The 22,333-nt window shown below is 38.3% G+C and overlaps 1 protein-coding gene across 1 annotated transcript; it reads left to right on the top strand.

Annotated features, from left to right (window-relative positions):
- The first annotated feature begins 495 nt into the window (after positions 1 to 495).
- On the top strand, positions 496 to 22,047 carry LOC106130220 (protein transport protein Sec24A). Its single transcript, XM_013329012.2, has 16 exons — positions 496 to 665; positions 858 to 2,586; positions 5,322 to 5,424; positions 7,407 to 7,533; positions 7,991 to 8,178; positions 8,837 to 8,990; positions 9,974 to 10,152; positions 10,885 to 10,958; positions 11,445 to 11,596; positions 12,627 to 12,780; positions 13,472 to 13,647; positions 14,209 to 14,319; positions 15,285 to 15,469; positions 15,956 to 16,155; positions 17,223 to 17,459; positions 17,792 to 22,047. The coding sequence occupies exons 2-16, from the start codon at positions 869 to 871 to the stop codon at positions 17,901 to 17,903; spliced, it is 3,870 nt and encodes a 1,289-aa protein (XP_013184466.2). The 5' UTR covers positions 496 to 665; positions 858 to 868; the 3' UTR covers positions 17,904 to 22,047.
- Positions 22,048 to 22,333: the final 286 nt, after the last annotated feature.

The raw sequence follows: 22,333 nt of genomic DNA on the forward strand, positions 1-22,333 counted from the left end.
ATAAACTAAATATCTAAAACAAAGGCCAATCAGAGAAAGTTCGTTTCTCATCATGGCCGAGATTCGATCCCGGGACCACCAGACAAGTACAATACCGCTGCGCAACAGGGACCGTCTGTATTAAGAAGTTTGGAATAGTTCCATACACGTGCCCATATAAATTTTGATTCCATGAATTAGCTATTTAGCTTAACGTGTTTAAAGTAGGTGCAGTACAAACTTGACTAGACGGTTAAAAACTTATCCTTCCTTTTACGGTCGGGTAAATGGTGACACACAATAAAGAGATCATCAAACCCAAATTGTCATTGTGTACTTTTTTAAGGAGGTATTTTATAAAATAAACCATTATTTTTGATTACTTTTTATCAAATTATAGATTTTATAATGTTCAAATATTAGTTTAAAAGTTAAACCCAGTTATACCCAGATAAGTTTTACCCAGTGCTATCCTCGTAAACGCATCATTTTTGACGTAATCTGTCAAAAAATCAATCTATAGAGGGCGCTGTCTATTGCTCAGCCACGTAAGTCAGGGTCGTATTTTTATTCTTGAAATTATTTTAATTTCGTTTCTTCGCTATAATCCTGAATATGTAAGAGTGATATAACAATCCAATAGTGCGTGTACAATTTTCTTGTGTTACAACTCCATCCACACTGCGGTAAGTGTTTCTAACAATGATCGCCCTTCTGTCGAACCAACAGTGAATTAGCATGTTTTATTAAATTCATTGTCGATATCAGTCTCTTTATTATAATACAAACACACAGAATTGTGCCTCGGACAGTGTCCAATGTAGTATATTTGATTCTTGTGAAGTAATGCTTTAAGGGAGTCAATTTTATCATTCCAGATTGTCAAGACATGTCTAACTTGCCACCGAACCCATATAATATCCCGGGGGCGCCTCCTACAAATGCGAATCCCGGACCGCCAATATTTAGTAACAACCCTGTACCAATGAACCAATTACCGCCGAGTTACCCTGGGCTTAAGCAGGACTCGAATTCTAATAGCCCTGCCCATGGAGTTCAAAACAGTGGAATACATAACGTGAATCATTTGAATCAAAGTTCTAGTAGTTCTCCTGCATTTAATCATCCTGGGATGATGCCCCCACCTCATCCTGGACCCGAGTCATCACCTGTAAGACCTCCCTTAAAACCTTTAATGGCCCCAAGTCCAAACATGCAGCAACCTTTCAATTCAGCCAGTCCGAGAACAGTACCTAATGCTAATCCATCTCCAACACCTTATCTGAACAACTTTCCACCGCAGCAACGTCAAATTAATGACAATGCACCACCTCTCATTCCTTCTAGTCAATCAAATCAACCACTTAAGAATGGGCCGCCCGCTTCTCAAACTCCATCTCAATATCCCACATCATCAAGCTCCTTTAGTCCAGTACCACCAAATATGACACCATCTTCAAGTGGCCTTCCTCCAATCAATCCTGCATATGGCCCACCATTGGCTAAACCTCCCGGCCCAGGACAAGTGAACCAGCCAAATGTGTCAATGCCTGGTCCCCAGTTTTCAGGACCTCTAAGGAATAGTCCTTTGATCCCTGGACCTACAAATGGACCTTCTAGTATCAGTGATTATCGCATGCCACCAGTGTCTGGGCCTCCTTTGGGCCCTCCAAGACCAGCAGGAGTTAATGGAACACACTTTACACCCCCAACATCTGGTTCCAAAGTCGGTCCAGGGAGTAATTATCAATCTGACGCAATGTCTTCAGTAAGTGGCCCTTCGATGGTGCCTCCATCGAGTGGCGCTCCTATTCAGTCATACCCAGGCCCTCAAAGAAATGGACCATCTGGCCCAGGGCAGCCTATGAATACTTCTGGGCCAATGCCACCACTGAACAGTTTTGGTGGACAACAAAATTTGCCTCCAAGATATCAAGCAACAGGGCCTCAAAGTTTACCTCCAATGGGACAGATGAATACACCAAGTGGACCACTAGGGCCATTAAATGGACCTCCAAAAGGGCCAATTGGTCTTCAAAGTGGGCCAGCGACCCCTCCTAATGTTTCTATGGGCCTTGCAAGTGGTCCTATGAGTCCTCCAAGTGGCTATATGGGCCAACCAAGTGGTCATATGCCCCCTCACAGTGCAAGTATGGGTGCAATGCCACCTCCTAACAGAACTATGTTGCCTCAAAGTGGACCACAAGGACTTTCTAGTGGACCACAAATGCCAACAAGGCCTCCTGGACATCTTAATGGCCCTCCCGGACAACCCAGCAGCCTTCCACCAGGACCCCCGAGCAGCTTACCTCCAGGCCCTTCAATGGGCAACATGCAGAATCGATACCCACCAATGCCACAAGGCAACTTCCCTAACCAGCAGCCAATGCCCCAAAATATGGGAAAACAATATGCTCAGTATCCAAATCAAGGCTTGACTCAACAAATGGGCCAATTAAGCGTCACGAAGCAAGGTTTCGACCAATTGTGGGGACATCACATGGTGGATCTGCTTCAGTGCAGGCACATATTGCCTGAGTACCCAGAAGACCCCCCAGAAATAAAGCTTGGACATCAGTTTGCCGATGCACCTAATTGCAGCCCTGAGTAAGTCAAATTTATTAATATTTAATTAAGTGTAATTAACAACTTGTGCTGTAGTAGAATTGAACCACTGTAAATCTAATTGTGGACGTCATATGACCCCGCATAGCCAAATAAAAATATATAAACCATTAACCATCCTAAGGTTCTTTGTGGTTCAGGTTTTGGGTTGTTGAGGTCTATATTACATTGTGATATCTTAAATTGTGAAGCATCAAGGTCTAGTTTTATTCCAATTTCCTGTGATATGCACCAAAACACAGTATGTGTTTTGGCATACCCCTGGCTCGTCTCCAGAGTGGTGTGGATGTAACCTGGATTAACCCCAGAGGAAGAAGACTGTGTACTAGCTTTATAGCAGTGGCTATTTTTAATGAAGTAAGAATTATTAATAGTATTGTTGCATATTTTTGGCTACAGCAAATTGTACAGTAGCGGGCAGATAAACTTGACCTTATGACGATGATTAATGTTACAAAGTCAGAGATCAAGTTTATCTACCCCTAAGTACCTGCATAAATTAAAACACATGCTAATCTGTACAATAATAAATTAAATTTTATATGCGATGCAATACATAAACTGTGGTTCTAGAATATCTCATAGCAGCCAAAAATACATATGTATATTTAAGGTCATGAGTCCAAAGCAATTAACTTAATGATATCATTACTTAAAGCAACTTGATGTCAGAAAATCTTAACAACATCAGCTCTGTAAAACTTAAGTGATTTCTTAATATAACTTATAGATAGTTTTGTATGAAAATGTGTGGGATGCTATATGTATATGGGTCACTGTGAGTTTCCTCTATGTACATATCTGTTCGCATTCCCAACTGTTTGTTTCTAGGTTTAGGTCGACATATCTCCTCAACTCAGTCTAACTGAAAACTAAACTTTGCTCAGCTGGACTGTTGACCACAAAAGTTATATTTGTGCAGTTAAAAATTAATGTTTATCTTGGATTTTTTTTTTCACTAGATACTTGTCTCTTATTCGACTTTGTTCTTTATTCGCCTTTTATGATAACCAAAGGATGAGATTGAGTGGTGCTGTTCTACTCTATTGGTAGAAGTTTCTCTATATTGGTACCTAGTTCTTTAGCCATAATCTATTGGAGGAAACATATCTTTATATATGTTGACCTTAATTACGCGACCTTCGTCCAATGTTGACTAAATTAAGTATTCCAAACGGGTTCTACTGTTGTTTACATACTTTGATGTCTTACACAATGATTTGTACGCCAAATATATTTGATCCTAGGTAGGTATTGACATTTTATGATCGTATCCTATTCAATATCATATCTGATGCCTTCAACAACATTATACGATAACGAATGACTTGACTGCCTATACATTGACTGCATGGGAATAATTGTTAACCCAATTTAATTATGATCAATCTTAATCAAAGATCTTTTACGTTGTTACTAATATTTAAGATAATAATATAAAAACCCAAGTTATTTCTTTAAGACCATTTTGACCTGAAATGGCAGACACATACGAACTAAATTTTGGAGATTCAAATAATGACAGGTTGCTAGCCCATCGCGTATAAGAAGAATCCCAAGTTTATAAGCCTGTCCCTTAGTCGCCTTTTACGACATACAAGGGAGAGAGATGGAGTTGTCCTATTCTTTTTTCTATTGGTGCCGGTAACCACACCTTTTTTACACATTTATATTAATGTTGTTATTACACAATATTAAGCTGTAATTTCTAAACTACAAACTTGAAGTTAAGTTCAAAATGTAAGTCAAACAATTAACATACATACATAAAATCACGCCTCTTTCCCGGAGGGGTAGGCAGAAACTACCTCTTTCCACTTGCCACGATCTCTGCATACTTCCTTCACTTCATCCACATTCATAACTCTCTTCATGCAAGCTTTTCATTCTCTCAAACAATTAAATTAATGTTAATACAGCTGTTTTAGTTACATTATCTTTTACACCTAGTTTATACGGCATTAACCTGTCCTTGAGCACGTCACGCAAACAATGGTAGCCTGTTATCAGAAGTTATGATAAATCTCCCGTGCTCAGCTATCAAGCTGTATTTTTATATTACATTTACGACTCTATTGGTAAATAATAATAACCGAAAAGGAATTCAAAAGTAATGACTAACAAATATCAGCTTAAAAAAGGGGAAACATAGGTCGACTTTTCTTTAATGTATGCGTGCATATAACATTTTGGAATAGAATAGAAACATTATTTGCATGATTTACATAAACTGACGGTATGAGGGATGGATAAATATGTAAAATATTACAATATTTGAATTAATGATAAAAATCTACATCAATATGTATACAATCCATATTTTAATATTTATTCATTTCTTATGGCAGTTGTTGACTAAGTATATAATAAACAAGTTAAATAGAAATAAAATATGTAGTAACTCTTATTTTTTGTTCATAATATAATATGGTTTTAATTATCTACATATACTACATTCATAGTCACGTCTATATCTTTTGCGGAGTAGACAGAGTCAACCATCTTGAAAAGACTGAAAGGATGTATGTATCAGATGTATTGCTTTATGGAATTGAGATTCAAATAAGTAGTGACAGGTTGCTAGTCCATCCACTACCAGAAGAATCTCAAGTTCATAAACGTATTCGTTTGAAGTATTTGAGGGGTTATTATAAGGTTTCCTTTCCCTTTAAGTGGAAATTTAAATGTCGTCAAATAATTAATTTTATTATTTTCAGCATATTCCGATGCACCATCAACCGCATACCAGACACAAACAGCCTTCTACAGAAGTCGAGATTACCACTGGGAATTCTTATACACCCCTTCAAGGATCTCAATGTAAGCATACTATAATATACTAGCTTTTGCGCGGGGTTTCGCTTCCGGGGACATTTCCAGAAAAAAGTAGCCTATGTTATTCCTTAAGGTCTATTCTAGCTGTGTATCAAATTTCATTCAAATCATTCAGTAGTTTTTAAGTTTATTCCTTAAAAACATTATGTACTTATCTTAATTATTAGTGTTTATTATGAATGTTGAGTGGCATATTTTATGGTGAAAAGTTTTGTTTGCTTTAAACGGTGTTTATATTGGTACCTGTAAATTTTTATACTTGGCCGTTTTGCATAACGTTACCAAAATTTATGAGTACGAAAAAAAAGTTAATGAGAAATGATGATTATGCCATAAAAATTTATAGGACCTGACTTTGAGATTTGTTGATTTATGAGCCAACTTGTGCTTTGTATATCAGTGGTTTCTTAAGTTCTTCGTCGCCTCTAAGTGGTGGAAATGCAACCTCTACTAAAGGCTCAATGACCGTGAGTCATTTGTCCTTACTTTTTTTAAATATATACTCGTAAATAACTTATAATGACCAAACCCGTACTAATAGAAACCTTTACTATGTTAAGATATTGAGAAAGTAGTATTTTTGTGATTAGTCGGACAGAAGGCGCTAATCTTCTAATACAACATATTATCACGTCTATTATCCTTTGCGAGGTAGATAGAGCTAAAAATGATATGTGAATTGAAATTCAAATAGGTTGCTAGCCCATCGTCAAAATAAATTCCAAATTGATTATATACATTTACGACATCCATTGGAAAGTGATGGAGTGGTCCTATTCTTTTCTATTAGTGCCAGAAACCACACGGCACAAGGTGGCACACATTCAAGTGGCTTATAATATTATTCTAATACTTTTATCTATCCTCACCAAATATCTTAAGAATAGTTTAGAATAGTATATTTTCATCTACGTTCATTCATTTGTATGTATGTATAAGGAATGACTCATTCTATTAATATGTGGGAACAAAGGACGTAATTAGATACTTTGTCGTGTAGATTTATTATGGCTGTATGTATTTATAAATTGCTACTTGCTTTTGTTTATTGTTGAGATATTAGTATTTTATTAGGTTCATTATTAGCCAAGTATTTTGTAGTTTTAAACGTCTACATTTCTTGCGGGGTAAACAGGGTTAACAGTTTTGAAAAGACTGATAGGCCACGTTCAGCTGTGTAAGAAGAACGTTGAGCAGATTTATATAATATTTAGCAGATAACTTACTACTGCTCACAGCAAATCAACTGTGATATTTTGCTGGAGACGTTTCAAATGGCGACTAAAATCCGAAAGTATTAACACAATTAAATAAATATATACAGGACAACCTACACCATATAAAATTTCTTTTTATTTCGATATACAAACAGTCTTACATGCCTAAATATATGTACATACAATCATGTAAGAAACAAGACCATAATTCGCATTATGTGCACGTTAACTCGCTCATTTTTACAATAGGCATGATGTTTTTTTTTTGTTTTGGTGTTAATTTAGCTTCACAACAACTATAACATTGGTCAAATAATGGCATCAATAAACAATAATCTATCTGAAATATACGAAGTAACATAACACATTATTTGGACGAGTCCAAAACGCCCCTTACAAAACGCCACTCAAGTGTGACGTCACAACTGAGTTTCTCGGCCGCGTTATGAATTTTATTTGTATGGCAGCTACTTTAATTATTGCGTTCATGGATATGATGTCTTAACAAAAGTTATTCCATATCTTTGTTTATTCATTCCTGTCATAGTTATTTAAAAAAAAAAAAAATTTTAATGGACTTTCCCATCGACTTTCAATGAATATAAAACATATAGGGCGTCAAAATTAAAACTATAAATTCACGAAACGTATTTAATTACGTGTATTCTATCATGTCATTAACTTATTTATATTTTTTAAGACCTTGTCATCATCCCTATTCTTTAATTTTTTTTTTACATTTTGTTGCAGCACCTCCCTGTGATTCAATGCTCGACGATCGTGCGTTGCCGCGCGTGCCGCACATACATCAACCCGTTCGTTTACTTCGTCGACTCTAAGCGGTGGAAGTGCAACCTATGCTATAGGGTCAATGACCGTGAGTTTTTTTTTTCTTTATTTGTGTAGGTACCACTGCGCGGCAAAGGTATCCCTTTCATAAAGCTGTATCTAAACATCGCATGTTCTAACTTTTTAAATACTCATATCAAATTATCATTCAAATCTCATATTGTAGCACCAAGGTGAATTTACATTTAAAGTTATTATTAATTGAATTTTACCGAGCTGGTACTGAGGAAGTTCTCTTTATTTTAATTAGTTGAAAAGATGACTGTTAGATAATCCATTAAGTTTGCCTATTGAATCAACATTATTTGAACAATTAAGTTTGAATAAATTCATAAAACACCAAAATGCACTTCTGTTTGTTTTCTTTGAGAATAAGGCGAATACATACAACTTTGAAGATGTATATGTACTTTATGTTAATATAAAAATGTATGTAATCTTAAATTATTTCAATACATGCTAAATCTGAAAAAAAATCTCCACAGTGCCAGAGGAGTTCCAATACGACCCGGTGAGCAAATCGTACGGCGACCCATCTCGCAGGCCGGAGATCAAATCCGCGACCATAGAGTTCATAGCGCCCGGAGAGTACATGTTGAGGCCGCCCCAACCAGCTGTGTATCTGTTCCTGTTCGATGTGTCGCAGATCGCGAGGGAATCCGGGTATTTACAGGTGAGAAATTAGAAGTGCCGTGTGGTTCCCGGCAATAAAAAAAGTATAGGACTAATCCTCTTTCCAATGGATGTCGTAAAAGGCGACTTATAATCTTGGGATTCTCTTTTAGGCGATGGGCCAGTAACCTGTCACTATTAGAATCTCAATTCTATCATTAAGTCAAAAAGCTGAACGTGGCCTGACAGTCTTTTCAAGACTGTTAGCTCTATCTACCCCGCAAGGGTTATGTTCTTTAAAGAGCGACGTGATACACTTGTTAGAGCGAGAATCTTTGTAAATCCAGTCAAAAACGGAAGAAACACAGGCGGTACAGCAGGCAGAAAGCTTGGTGACATCATAGGGTTATGTTATTTATACGAGCTGAATCATGGGATGAGTAAGCTGCTCTCGCGTTTACTATCTTTGACAGCGCACCCTTGACTCCCTAAAAAATATTTTTCTTGGCCCTTAATGATGATAATAAATGTTTTAACACGCCGTATGAACATCGTCAAGAAATGAAACTAATGTACTTAACTCTGAAGAGAGATAGGCGCGGTGGGATTTGAACCTGTTTTTTATTTGTCTAGTCTCGTAACCTTTTGACCACCGATACCTTTGGAGAAGGATTATGTTACTATGTGCTACTAATACAGTTTAATATCTGTTTTTCCAGGTGGTATGTGACACCTTAAAGTCATACTTGGACGAGTTGCCCGGCGATGCGCGTACGCAGGTCGGCTTCATATGTTTCGACGCGCACATACACTACTACCTGATGGGCGAGGGCCTCACTAGACCAAAAGAGATGACTGTGCTTGATATTGATGGTAAGACTTCTATGAAGATAGACCAAGAAACACATTATTAAAGTCGAAGAAACACGTGCTTAAAGGCGGGATTAATTACGTACAAAGTTTTTTGTACCCCTCTATTATATTTTGATTGGTTACTGTCTTTTAATTTCTAATTTGAGGAGGCGAAGAAGCCTCAAGGTGATATATTTTTTGTTTATTAAACATACACATACACATACTGCCCACTTCCGGGTCGTGGTCGTAAGAGGACCTAAGTGACGTTAACGAGATAAATCCAAGGATGATAATAATGTGAAGACATTTACACTTATTTTTAAAGTAAAAAACGTAAAAAAGCTGCGGATAAAGGTAATAGTAACAATGCTTGTATTATTCTTAACATTTTTTTCCATTCATACTATAAGTTTTAACGTTTTTAATTTCAATATTTTTTAAAGTACTTATTGGTATTTGTTTTATGATGAGGACACGAAGATAGGAGTCACGAAATTTGCGTTTATCGTGAATAAATTGTTTCAAAATATTGTAGTTTTAAAATTTAAAATATATAGGTACGTACTTACATTGTAAAATTCAACGAAATATAATTATTAAAACACCTCCTTAATTGTTCACATAGCAATTTAATAAGCTTATACTTTGTTTTATACAATGTATAGGGACTTAAATATTTAGTCCCAAATAATATGATAAATGCGAAAATAAGTTTCGTTTCTTCTTCACGCTCATCTACTGTACCAATCTTCAAGAAATTTTACGTATATATAATAAGAGTCTATCTATAGGGTAAAACGATATCTATCAAATAAAATATTTTCTTTTCATCTCGGTAAAAAAAGTTGTCGTGGTATTTGCGAGAAAACCTGTATTGTTACGTAGGTGGCGCTAAATCCGCGCAGGCGCACCTGTCCGTTAGTAAGTACAGTAGTCGACGTTAAGTGTAAGATTCCTTATTTATCACCCATCGTAGTGTAACACCCCGTTTCTATGAACAGACGTATTCCTCCCGTCCCCGGAGTCGCTGGTGGTGAACCGGGACGAGCGCCGCGAGCTGGTCCGCGAGCTGCTGGCCGTGCTGCCGCAGCGCCACGCCGCGCCCGGCGCCCCCCACGCGGCGGCCGCTAGTTCTGCGTGTGCGCTGGGCGCCGCGCTGCAAGCTGCTTACAAGCTGATGGTATGAACACGCACAGACACATATATAGGGATACCCATATATCATAGTGTGGCGATATCTATACGCTACACGTCACAACAATAAAAAATAACATCGCGCGACGCTATCAGTCAAAACCTAAATCGCGCAGATTTCACGGATTGGAGCTATATATGTGTACAACCTCCGACACAAGATCGTCTGTCGCGCGGTTCCCCAGGCATAACACCTAGCCTGGCGAAAGATCTTCCCTTTGGTGGCGGTCGAGCCGAAACATACGCTCCTGCTACAACTAGCGATTCCTGGGCTTCGCACGGTTGCATTATTGCATTGTATACAAACTTGCATCCCCCATTTTAGTATTAAAGGAAATTGTTGAAAAAATATATACTATGCTAGAACGCGGATTTTAACTATAGTATGCATACCAAATTTCATTGGAATTTTGAAAGCGGAATAGTCAAACAGACTGACAGGCTTTCGCATTTACAATATAAGTAAGGTATATAGAAATACAAATATATACAAAAAAACACTAAATTACGCTTCAAATGGGAAAAATGACCTCGACATTCTTTCATTGCTCTAAATGAGTATAGAAAGAATTGGAATGGATCGCAAAATATGTCTTTCTAATTGGTTTAATTTAAAAAAAGTTTAACCAAAGTTTGAAACTAACATCTAACAATGTCGAAGCAACGGAGTTTTCGTTTTCTTTCGTAAATTATAACTAATAGTTTGAATGATTCTCAGGCTCCCACCGGAGGCAGGATCACTGTCTTCCAAACATGTTTGCCAAACGTCGGGCCTGGAGCGTTACAGCCTAGGTAAGTTTGTATTTCATAATGTTTTATATGGTTAGTCTGAAAACTGAAGACGCCGTAGACAGGATAAAGTGGAAAGTAAAATGTAGGAAGGAGGACCCCAGGACCTGAAGCAATATGGTGGAACGTGCAACTGGGAATGTGCAAAGAGATAATGAAAAGAAGAAAATGCAGTGCAGTTTGTTACCGCTTCTTCTGCACTGACGCTTTGGAAGCGGCAGTAAACATGGTTTTAAGTTATTTATTTTACGTCAACCAATGTTGTGAAACCAAAAGATATGACAATAATAATGAATAAAACTTTACAATTTGAATGATGAAAGAGATAATTAAATAACTAATAAATAAGGAGTATCACTTGTCAGAAAGTCACGTAACGTGATTTACGTGTATGTATTGATTAGGTCCTGAATTATGAGACTTTACACAGTATATAAACAGTTCAATACATTGTATTTGGATATTATTAAAATCATGTATTATTCCCAGAGAGGATCCCAACGCCCGATCGTCCAAAGAAGTAGCTCACCTGAACCCGGCCACGGACTTCTACAAGCGGCTAGCGCTGGACTGCAGCGGCGCGCAGGTCGCCGTGGACTTGTTCCTGCTCAACTCGCAGTACTCTGACTTGGCCACTCTCAGTAAGTTATTAAAAAATACATACAAACATACATATAATCACGTGTTTTATCCCTTACTTAGAAAGAGCAAATAGGCCAGACATTCAATTTTATCCCTTACGGGGTAGACACAGCTATCAGTCTGAATGGATATGTTCAGCTGTGTCTATAAATATGCTATATAATACACCAACGCACAGTCCTCCACATCCGCCAAACTATTGCCAGGGGGAAATTCACTTAGTCTGGGTCATGCGGATGGGACGCTAATGGCTGGATAACTGGGCTACGGAGTGAGGTACGGACATCTGCCTCGAAAATCTCAATTTTAATTTTTAGGCTGACTATCTCCTCGATAATCTCTCACTATTATTTTATTTTGGCTGACTATCCCCTCGATAATCTCTCACTATTATTATTTTTTGGCTGACTATCCCCTCGATAATCTCTAACTATTATTATTTTTAGGCTCACTATCCCCTCGATAATCTCTCACTATTATTATTTTTTGGCTGACTATCCCCTCGATAATCTCTCACTATTATTATTTTTAGGCTGACTATCCCCTCGATAATCGCTCACTATTATTATTTTTAGGCTGACTATCCCCTCGATAATCTCTCACTATTATTATTTTTAGGCTGACTATCCCCTCGATAATCTCTCACTATTATTATTTTAAGGCTGACTATCCCCTCGATAATCTCTCACTATTATTATTTTAAGGCTGACTATCCCCTCGATAATCTCTCACTATTATTATTTTTTTTGGCTGACTATCCCCTCGATAATCTCTCACTATTATTATTTTTTGGCTGACTATCCCCTCGATAATCTCTCACCATTATTATTTTACGGCTGACTATCCCCTCGATAATCTCTCACTATTATTATTTTAAGGCTGACTATCCCCTCGATAATCTCTCACTATTATTATTTTTAGGCTGACTATCCCCTTGATAATCTCTCACTATTATTATTTTTAGGCTGACTATCCCCTCGATAATCTCTCACGTCACGTGTCACTTATTATTTTTTTGGCTTACCCCAGGTGGCATGAGTAAATTCAGCGCGGGAACAGTGTACCACATACCGCTGTTCCTCGCGTCGCGGCCGTGGCAGGCGGAGAAGCTGCGCCGCTCGCTGACCCGCTACCTCACCAGGAAGATCGGCTTCGAGGCGGTCATGAGGGTGCGGTGTACCAGGTAATGTTGTTATTGTGTCTTTAACTTGACTTTGACGGCCTCTGTGGCGCAGCGGTAGTACGCTTGTCTGTGACACCGGAGGTCCCGGGTTCGAATCCCGGTAAGGGCATGATGAGAAAAGAACTTTTTCTGATTGGCCTGGGTCTTGGATGTTTATCTATATAAGTATTTATTATAAAATATAGTATCGTTGAGTTATCTCGTAACACAAGTCTTGAACTCACTTCGAGACTAACTCAATCTGTGTAATTTGTCCCGTATATATTTATTATATTTATTTATAACTAGCTTCCTGCCTGCTGTTCCGCCTGTGTTTTTGACTGAATTAACGAAGATTATCGCTCTGTAAATAACATAATTCTATAATGTCAACAGAAGTATCTGCTGCACTGTATTAGGTATTGTCATCTTAAGCTAATCGCTTTGCCCCTTAATAATACATGCGTTTGACTTAAACCGTTCCGTGTGGTATAGGACCACTCTATATCCCCCTATGGATGTCGTAAAAGGCGACGAAGGGATAGGCTTTCCCTTGACTTATTATATGCTTTACGGAAGAGAAGCAGCTAGCACACACTATGTTTTTTTCTTAATCCATGTATAATATTAGTATGTTTAATTCCATAGGCATACTGATCAATTTCTTGATTTCTTACAGAATCTCTTCTCTCATTAGAATGTTAACTTTCAGAGGCATATCGATCCACACGTTCCATGGCAACTTCTTCGTCCGCTCCACGGACCTGCTGTCGCTGCCCAACGTGTCTCCGGACGCGGGATTCGGCATGCAGCTCAGCATCGACGAGGCGCTGTCGGACCTGCAGCAGGTCTGCTTCCAGGCGGCGCTGCTGTATACCAGCAGTAAAGGTGGGTTTACATACATACATAAAATCACGCCTCTTTCCCGGAGGGGTACGCAGAGACTACCTATTTCCAATTGCCACGATCCCTGCACACTTCCTTTGCTTCATTAACATTCATAACTCTCTTCATGCAAGCTCGGCGGTTTCGGGTACTGGGTAGGTGGGTTTACGACGACCTTGAATCAATAATCTCCGCTCGAGAAGAACTTCAAGACCCATTAAGTTAGATTTAGGACGCTTTGCTATTAGTTGCATAGGTGAGGTAATTATGTGTGCCGTGCCGTGTGCCGTGCGGTTCCCGGCACCATTACAAAAAAGAATAGGACCACTCCAGCTCTTTCCCATGGATGTCGTAAAAGGCGAGTAAGGGATACGCTTAAAACTTGGGATTCTTTTTCAGGCGATGGGCTAGCACAACCTGTCACTAGTTGAATCTCAATTCTATCGTTAAGCCAAATAGCTGAACGTGGCCATTCAGTCTTTTCAAGACTGTTGACTCTGTCTACCCCGCAAGGGATATAGACGTGACCATATGTATGTATGTACCTGAATTATGTTGTTCCAGGCGAGCGTAGGATACGAGTACACACGTTAGCGCTACCTATCGCTAGTAACCTCACGGACGTTCTGCACGCGGCCGACCAACAGTGTATCATCGGGCTACTAAGCAAAATGGGTGAGTGTATACGAGTACTTAATCTCTAATAGTTGCTTAAATGTTTTTATTAAACTGAGGGGTTTTTTGACGAAATTGATTTTCAGATTCATCTTCAGATTTCTGCCTGTCATAGTGACAAGTTGTAAGCTTATCACTAAAGAATCTGAAAAAAAAGCCAAGTTTAGAAATCAAATCATCTTCTTGTAAGTACAGTTGGCTGCAGAGAAACATGACCCATTTATAATTTTAATTTTGGTTTGTACCAGTATGAATAGGGAGTCATGTGTTCTCTGAATGCCGGGTGTACATACGCCTTATTTTTTCTTTGACATCTTTACTAATACCATAAATACATATATCTGTCTGTAACGATTTCACACTTAAACCACTGAACCGATTTTGATGAAATTTGTACAGACATAGAAAAATCTGATGTAGAAAATAGGCTAAAGGAGATAAGTCTAAGGGTGACGTCATTCCGCTACGGTCTCCGCGGTGCGCCTCTTCACAGCCCGAATAGTAAAAGGTGTTATTAAAGTTAAAGTTGACTTGACTGGCGATGAAAGATTTCCCTTCCTCGCTCACACGGCGCACAAGCCACAGCTAGTATGAAAAGATTTTCTCATTCCCGCTTAAACGGCGCACGAAATCGTAAGCCACAGCTAGTATGAAACACAAATGGTTGCCCCCCCAGCCGTGGAGAAGTCGCAAGCCACAGCTACATACATAAAATCACGCCTCTTGCCCGGAGGGGTAGGCAGAGACTACCTCTTTCCACTTGCCACGATCCCTGCATACTTCCTTTGCTTCATCCACATTCATAACTCTCTTCATGCAAGCTCGGCGGTTTCGGGCACTTTTGACCTGACCCTTTACCAGGACGTCCTTAATTTGATCAAGATATGTTCGTCTAGGTCTTCCCACCCCGACCTTTCCACACACACAACCTAGCCACAGCTAGTATGAAATATAAATTGTTCCAGCCGTGGACCGCTGCGCGTCGGCGTCGATGTCGGAGGCGCGCGAGGCGCTCACCACGGTGGCGGTGGACGCGCTGTCTGCGCACCGCCTGGCGCAGAACCTGCCCGCCGGCGCCGCCTCCGCAGCCCTACATGCGCCTGCGTCGCTGGCGCTGTTGCCGTTGTACCTGTTGGCGCTGTTGAAGAGGGTAAGCGTGTTTCAAATTCAATTGAAAAATTCATAATAATCTTCAGAATCTGACAAAACTTAAAGCTGGGTAAGTATAGGGTACTTTTCACTTATGGTGAAAACTATAGTGATCGTGGTATTTGCGAAAATCTATTTTCTGTTGTATTGTAGGTAGCGCTTAATAAGGCGCCTTTTGTAGGTAGCGCTAGATTTGTCGCACATTTAAGTAGCGTAAAATTTGTCTAATTTTTTGGTAGCGCTAAATTTGTTGCTTTTAATAGACAGTGCTAAATTTAACGCTATTTTTAGGTGGCGCTAAATTCGCGGACGTAGCTATTTTTTGTTAAAATTACAATAGATTTAATTCGTGCTATCCGTCGCAAGTAGACCTAGACCAAAAATAATGCAACAATTTTTTATCCACTCTCTCCATGTTTCAATTCCACACTGCCGACTGCATGATGCTTAAATTAGTCGTTTAACATTTTCTTTCCAACACCACCAGAAAGCCTTCCGAACCGGCACTTCAACGCGTCTCGACGACCGAGTGGCCGACATGTGCGACATGAAAACTCTGCCACTATACATGCTCCTGCGCGCCGTGTACCCCGACCTGTACCCCGTGCACGCGCTCGGCGACCACGGCGCCCGCGACGACGATGACACGGCGCCTGATCCGCCGCGGATGCAGCTCTCGGCTGAGAGGTAAATACACATGTTGATGTAATGTCCGCCATTGCGAGTGATTTGTTTTTTTTTTATACATACATCCATACATATAATCACGTCTATATCCCTTGCGGGTTGGACAGAGCCAATAGTCTTAAAAAGACTGATGGGCCACATTCAGCTATTTGGCTAAATGATAGAATTGAGATTTAAATAGTGACGACAGGTTGCTAGCCCATCGCCTAAAAAAATTATCTCAAGTTTGCAAGCCCATCCCTTAGTCGCCTTTTACGACATCTATGGGAAAGAGATGGAGTGGTCCTATTCCTTTTTGTATTGGTGCCGGGAACCACACGGCAAATTTATTATACCTATGTACTATTTTCTTGTTACCGTGTAAATTTCTATGCAATAAAGATATTACAAACAAATGAAGTTGAAATGTTTACGAATTGGTTTAAAAATGGCTGGGAAGAGTTAAATATCGAGGACGCGTCGAGAACTTTCCATGAACAAGGTAAGAAAATGTGCAGAAATTGTGTAAAGCAGATTAAAAAAATCGTATCGAAAATCTCCTGGTCGCGTCTTGAAATGTTTATGAATTGCGTAAAAAGTGTAAAGGAAAAGTTGAAAGTGAAAAGGTCGCGACGTGAAATTACCATAATTGTATAAAAATATACAGGTAGTATCAAAAATGTTTACAAACGGTTAAGAAAATTAACACAAAAAAAACCGGTTTTAAAATATCCGTAAATTGGTAAAAAGTATACAGGAAGAGTTTAATGCAAATGTCGTGTCGAGAAACGTCCGTATACTAGATAAGAAAATGTGCCGTAAATTATCAGGTTGCACTAAAATATTATCCCGAAAGAGTGTCTAGTACAGTACAGTTGAAAATGTCAAGATCTCATCTAAAAATACCCATTAATGTTTACGCTCTAAACGATAATGGATATTTCAAGACGCAAATCACAATTTGTTGCCCTGGATGCCATAGTAGTGCATTGCAGTGCTTGTGCCGTTTCTCACACACACACACACACACACACAATCGCAATTTATTCCGAAGCAGCCAACATTTCAATTTAAATTATTTATTCCAGAATAAACTCGAACGGCGCCTACCTGCTCGACGACGGGGAGACCATGATTATTTACGTCTGTCACGCCGTCAGCCCCGCCTTCTTGTCGGACACGTTCGGCGTCGCCGCTTTCAGTCAGTTGCACGACGAAAGCCGAACATTGCCGAAGATAGAGTCGGAAGGAAACGCCTTGTTGCACGCCTTTATAGACAAGCTGAACGACGATCGGCCGTACGCCTCGAATATACTAATATTGAAGTGAGTATTATCTATTTTATAAAAATTGCCATTGTTGTATAAAACTAGTGTTGTCATGTTCAAGATAGGAGAAGGAAATGCCTTGTTATAAGCCTTTATAGACGAGCTGAACGACGATCTAATTTTGGTATATAGGTACTTCCTGCTTCTATGCTCTAAGTTTTGTATCAAATACCGCATCACGTACACCTTTTAAAATACATACATATATAGTCACGTCTTGATCCATCGCGGGATAGACAGAGCCAACAGTTTCGAAAAGACCGATAGGCCGCATTCAGCTGTACGGCTTCATTCATCGAACTAAAATAATCGTTTATTTTGCATTACAGAGACAACTCGCCATCCCGACAAGTATTTACTGAGCGTCTCGTCGAAGACCGCGTGGAATCCGCCTTCTCCTACTACGAGTTCTTGCAGCACGTGAAATCGCAAGTGAAATGAGTGTTGGGTGAGATTCGAGTGACTTACAAACTGACTAGAGGCCAGCCCTCAGTGATCTTTAGGTAATAATGGCGTTGTCGCCGACTTTGATACGTTCGACACTGCCCTAGCATTGATATGTGATGTTGATAAAGCAATAGTGTTAATTATGTATACGGAAAGAATCACATAGATTTGAAAGAGGAGGTGTTATAGGATATTTACTCAATACTATATGAATTTTGTAATTAAAACTGACCACTGAATATCCGAGTTCAATAAGAAAATATTCCTTTTGCATAATGATTTATTCTCTTATTTATATTAAGCCTATCGATAGGCTATCGATAGTTGGGTAAAAGCAATAGTATTGGTAGGATTATCGATAGTATCCGATAGTGGCGATACTATCGAAAGTATTGTAGTCTACGATACCATTGTAACAAACTGAGCAGTAGATTAATTTCGACGTCAACTATAGATAGTACAACTATCGATGATAAAACTATCGATAGTTTGGCAACGCTAAAACAGGATGATCTGACCTTATATTATTATTGGCTAATGATAAAATTTTGTAAAAGAAGTAATTTTGCCTGAATTAAAAATGACATAATTATTGTTTCACCATGACGACATGTGTCCTTTTAAAAATAAATGATAGTTGAATGAGGCTTACTTTTTTAATAATTCCAAAGTTGGTCGAATTGGTATTACTTTAATTTTTTAGGCAAGCAAGGTAAAAGCTCAAGGTATTTCGTGTCTTGATTGCATGCCTTAAATCATGGTTTAGGCTACATTGCGACCACAACATAGACATCAGAAGACAATAGAAATGCTGTTATATTTTACTTGAAACGATAAGAATGATGTATTGTTCTCTTCTATAAAACGCAGTTATCTGCGCAGTTCTCAATTAAGTCTAAGGAATGAGAGGCGATATGAAAATCTTAAGGTTGAAACGACACATTCATGAGAACATTCCGCTTACTTACAGCGACTATAGTCTTACATTATTCCAAATTCTATGAGTCAAATTGATAACTTACTTTTTCGTCTAAGCGTATTTCCGTTCACATCCAAAGGCCGGAGTCCGCTATTTCTATCCTGTCCAAAGCGATTTGACGAGGTTATTTGTTTTACTTGTTTTAAAGGGATAGGCTTATAAACTTGGGATTCTCCTTTTAGGCGATGGGTTAGCAACCTGTCACTATTTGAATCTGAATTCTATCATTAAACCAAATAGCTGAACGTGGCCTATTGGTTTTTTCGAGACTGTTGGCTCTGTCTACCTTGCAAGGGATATAGACGTGATTATAAGTATGTATGAAATTGTTTATACACAGAGCGACTCTGTCTGACCTCCGTAACTTAAAAGAAAACAATAACCAACCCTAGAATGAGTAAATGTGCATTGGTTATACAATGCCTTATCCCGTAATGGACTTTTACGATCTGCACGGGAAGAAAAGCAGGCACAGTCTTTGGTTTTGTTTCGCTTCCACACTAGCATGAAGACTAATTCTACCTTACTATACAGAATTAATTGTGCTTATCCATCATTTCCCGATTTCATACAAGAACCCCATAAGGATTGTGAAATTTGAACCCAATAACGAAAAATTGTAGAATAATAATTTTTTAGGGAATGGGGCTGTTATAAAAGTTATCTCTTATTATTTTAGAAGCGATGTAAAAAGTTTTGAAACTATGTTATTGTCTAAATTACCATTTTAAGTACAGTCAAAAAAAAAAAGATATTAATAACATGTCACGCAATGAGAGATTTTCGAGGCAGATGTCCGTATCTCACTCTATAGCTCAGCAATCCGGTCCACTAGCATCCCATCCGCATGACCCATACCATGTAAATCCCTCCTTGGCAATAGTTTGGCAGCTGTGGAGGGCTGTCCGTTGATGTATCCCAATGGTAATTAAGGCACAGATCTCCACAGCTGCAGCCATCTCACTCTAGAACAAAAGGTACCAAAGGGCCTCTTCATGTTGTCTTCAGCCCCATGAACGCCTCCCAAATGACCGGGTTCCAATGGGCCCGTGCACATTTTACATGTCACGTAAAAAACGTACAAAACAACAACCTGACAATTATTTTATACTGTAACTGCTACCACTAATATTTTCAATATATGTATGATTTAAAACTCAAACCATAAGATACAATTTAAAAATGTTATCTGTAAGATAAACAATTGTGACGTCGTATCGTTGTGTTCGCCCCTTCGCCCTCTTCCCCGCGCGGGGAAATGGACCCTCTCTTTTGGTAATTACAATTGTTTTTTCTTTGAATAAGGTAACAAATAGTCCTAATTATCTAGTTACAGTTTGTTGTTCTGAGCCCGAGACATGGAATATGTATTGTAAAGATAATAATAGATAAATGCATTCTCTATTAAGATTATAAGCCTTATAAGCATGTTAAACATAAAAAGCAGTTGATATGACGTGATATCTCGTCTGTACCTACTCACAGTATTTGTCATTTTCTTATCTTTATTTGTATTAAATGTCATTAAACAATGTCTAGGGCATGTCGCTACGAATGTATATCGATCAATTCCAAGCGACGCAATAAAGATTATATTTTTATTGTAATTCGGTATTAGGTGTACTATATGTTCGAAAAATTCATGTATTTATCATTACTTGATATTAATTGTGTAAATTGGTAGGTTTATTTATGAAATTTATAGTTAGAAATGTTTTATACTGGAACGAGCTCGGGTCTTGTCGGGTTGTTTTAAGGATTATTACACACGATATCCCGGTTCTAGATGTAATTGTTAAAGTAAAACTTGAACACACTTGCGACACGATGCGACGCGACAGAATGCGACTAAGTAGGTAGTTAGAGTGAGAAACTATGTCGGAAAGTTCGCAGTCTTTTTCATATAAAGTTGATTTTGTGTCGCGTCGTGTCGTAATTCAGTTAAGAAATTAAGAGAAACGCAGCACGCACGTTTATTGTAAAAGGAAGTGGTACATGTTTAAAAAGCTATACATAATTTTTGTGTTTTATCCACATTTTACGGACCAAAATGAAATTATACTGAAGAAAAGCTATATATTTATTGTTTTGCTTTTCTGACCACTTTAAATAATTTCGGAATTCTGTTTTTTTTTGCTAATAGGTTTCATGGTATGTATCTTCAAGAAATGCCATTATTTCTCTAGCTTTTTAATGTGCAAATATGTTTCCAGTTATAAACTATGGATTGTTTTTAGGAAATTGTAAGAAAAATATAAGGCTAAAATTAGTTTTACCGAATAGGCGTGTAAATTATGGACATGAAAATATGTAGATATATGTAGATCAACATTTTGAGATTTTTTTTATTGTCGCCAAATGAAGTAGATAAGGTGTCATTTATCGTAAAGATTGCTATGGACGGCAATTTAGATATGAAGATTGAAGAAGTATAATAATACTTTGAATTTATATACATTCAGACTACCTACTCTATTTGGTCCGGTTATGCCGGATATGAAACTAATTGTGCTGTTAGAAATGACAACATTTGTAAAGCACTGGTAATCCTTTGGAAATTAACCATGCATTAAGATCCGCCCAAGTTCAACTTTGTATCCTAAACTTTTATTTTCAACTTTACCTGGTCCTGCCCCTTAATTCGTAAACGTTGTCAAGTAATATGTCTAATCTTCCCTCTCTGTCTAATTCTGAAGTTGAAAAAAAAATTAAAAGAGATAGAAGATGAGACATGTTCTCTACGTGAATATATCCCCTGGATGCGTCTCTTAGCTTTCGAAAGCGATTTAGAAAATATATGATGTAATATTGTACCATAATTTATAATTTCACCACCATTTGAACTATGCCGAGTGCAATCTGCAATTCATTGTAATTTTACGTTCATTGCGTATTTAGCATGCTGTATTACTAATGTTGAAAATACAAAAACTGCGTTGGACATCATGCTTGCGCACACAAATTATAATCACTATTTCGTTCAGAAGTAGTAAAAAAGTATTAATAACATTTTTATTATGAAAAAACTTAAGCATGATCTCCGTGCGGAGGGAGGCCTGTGTTACTTGTTGTATAAAACTGGATATTGTTTTAACTGCACTGTTAGCGGACTGAACTGAAAGCCTTGTAACTTGTTTCAATATAACGAATCTAAAATCATACTTGTTTTATTTTACCCGCCTTGGTGTAGTGGCTCCTGGTATAACGATCTTGGGTTTTTGTAAGATTAGTGACAATTGGAAATTGGGATAGGACCTCTTTATTCTTCTACATACATACATATGATCACGTCTTTATCCCTTACGGGGTAGACAGAGCCAACAGTCTTGAAAAGACTGATAGGCCACGTTCAGCTGTTTGGCTTAATGATAGAATTGAGATTCAAATAGTGACGGGTTGCTAGCCCATCGCCTAAAAGAAGAATCCCAAGTTTATAAGCCTATCC

This window comes from Amyelois transitella, chromosome 7 (genome assembly GCF_032362555.1).
Source record: "Amyelois transitella isolate CPQ chromosome 7, ilAmyTran1.1, whole genome shotgun sequence".
Classification (NCBI taxonomy): domain Eukaryota; kingdom Metazoa; phylum Arthropoda; class Insecta; order Lepidoptera; family Pyralidae; genus Amyelois; species Amyelois transitella.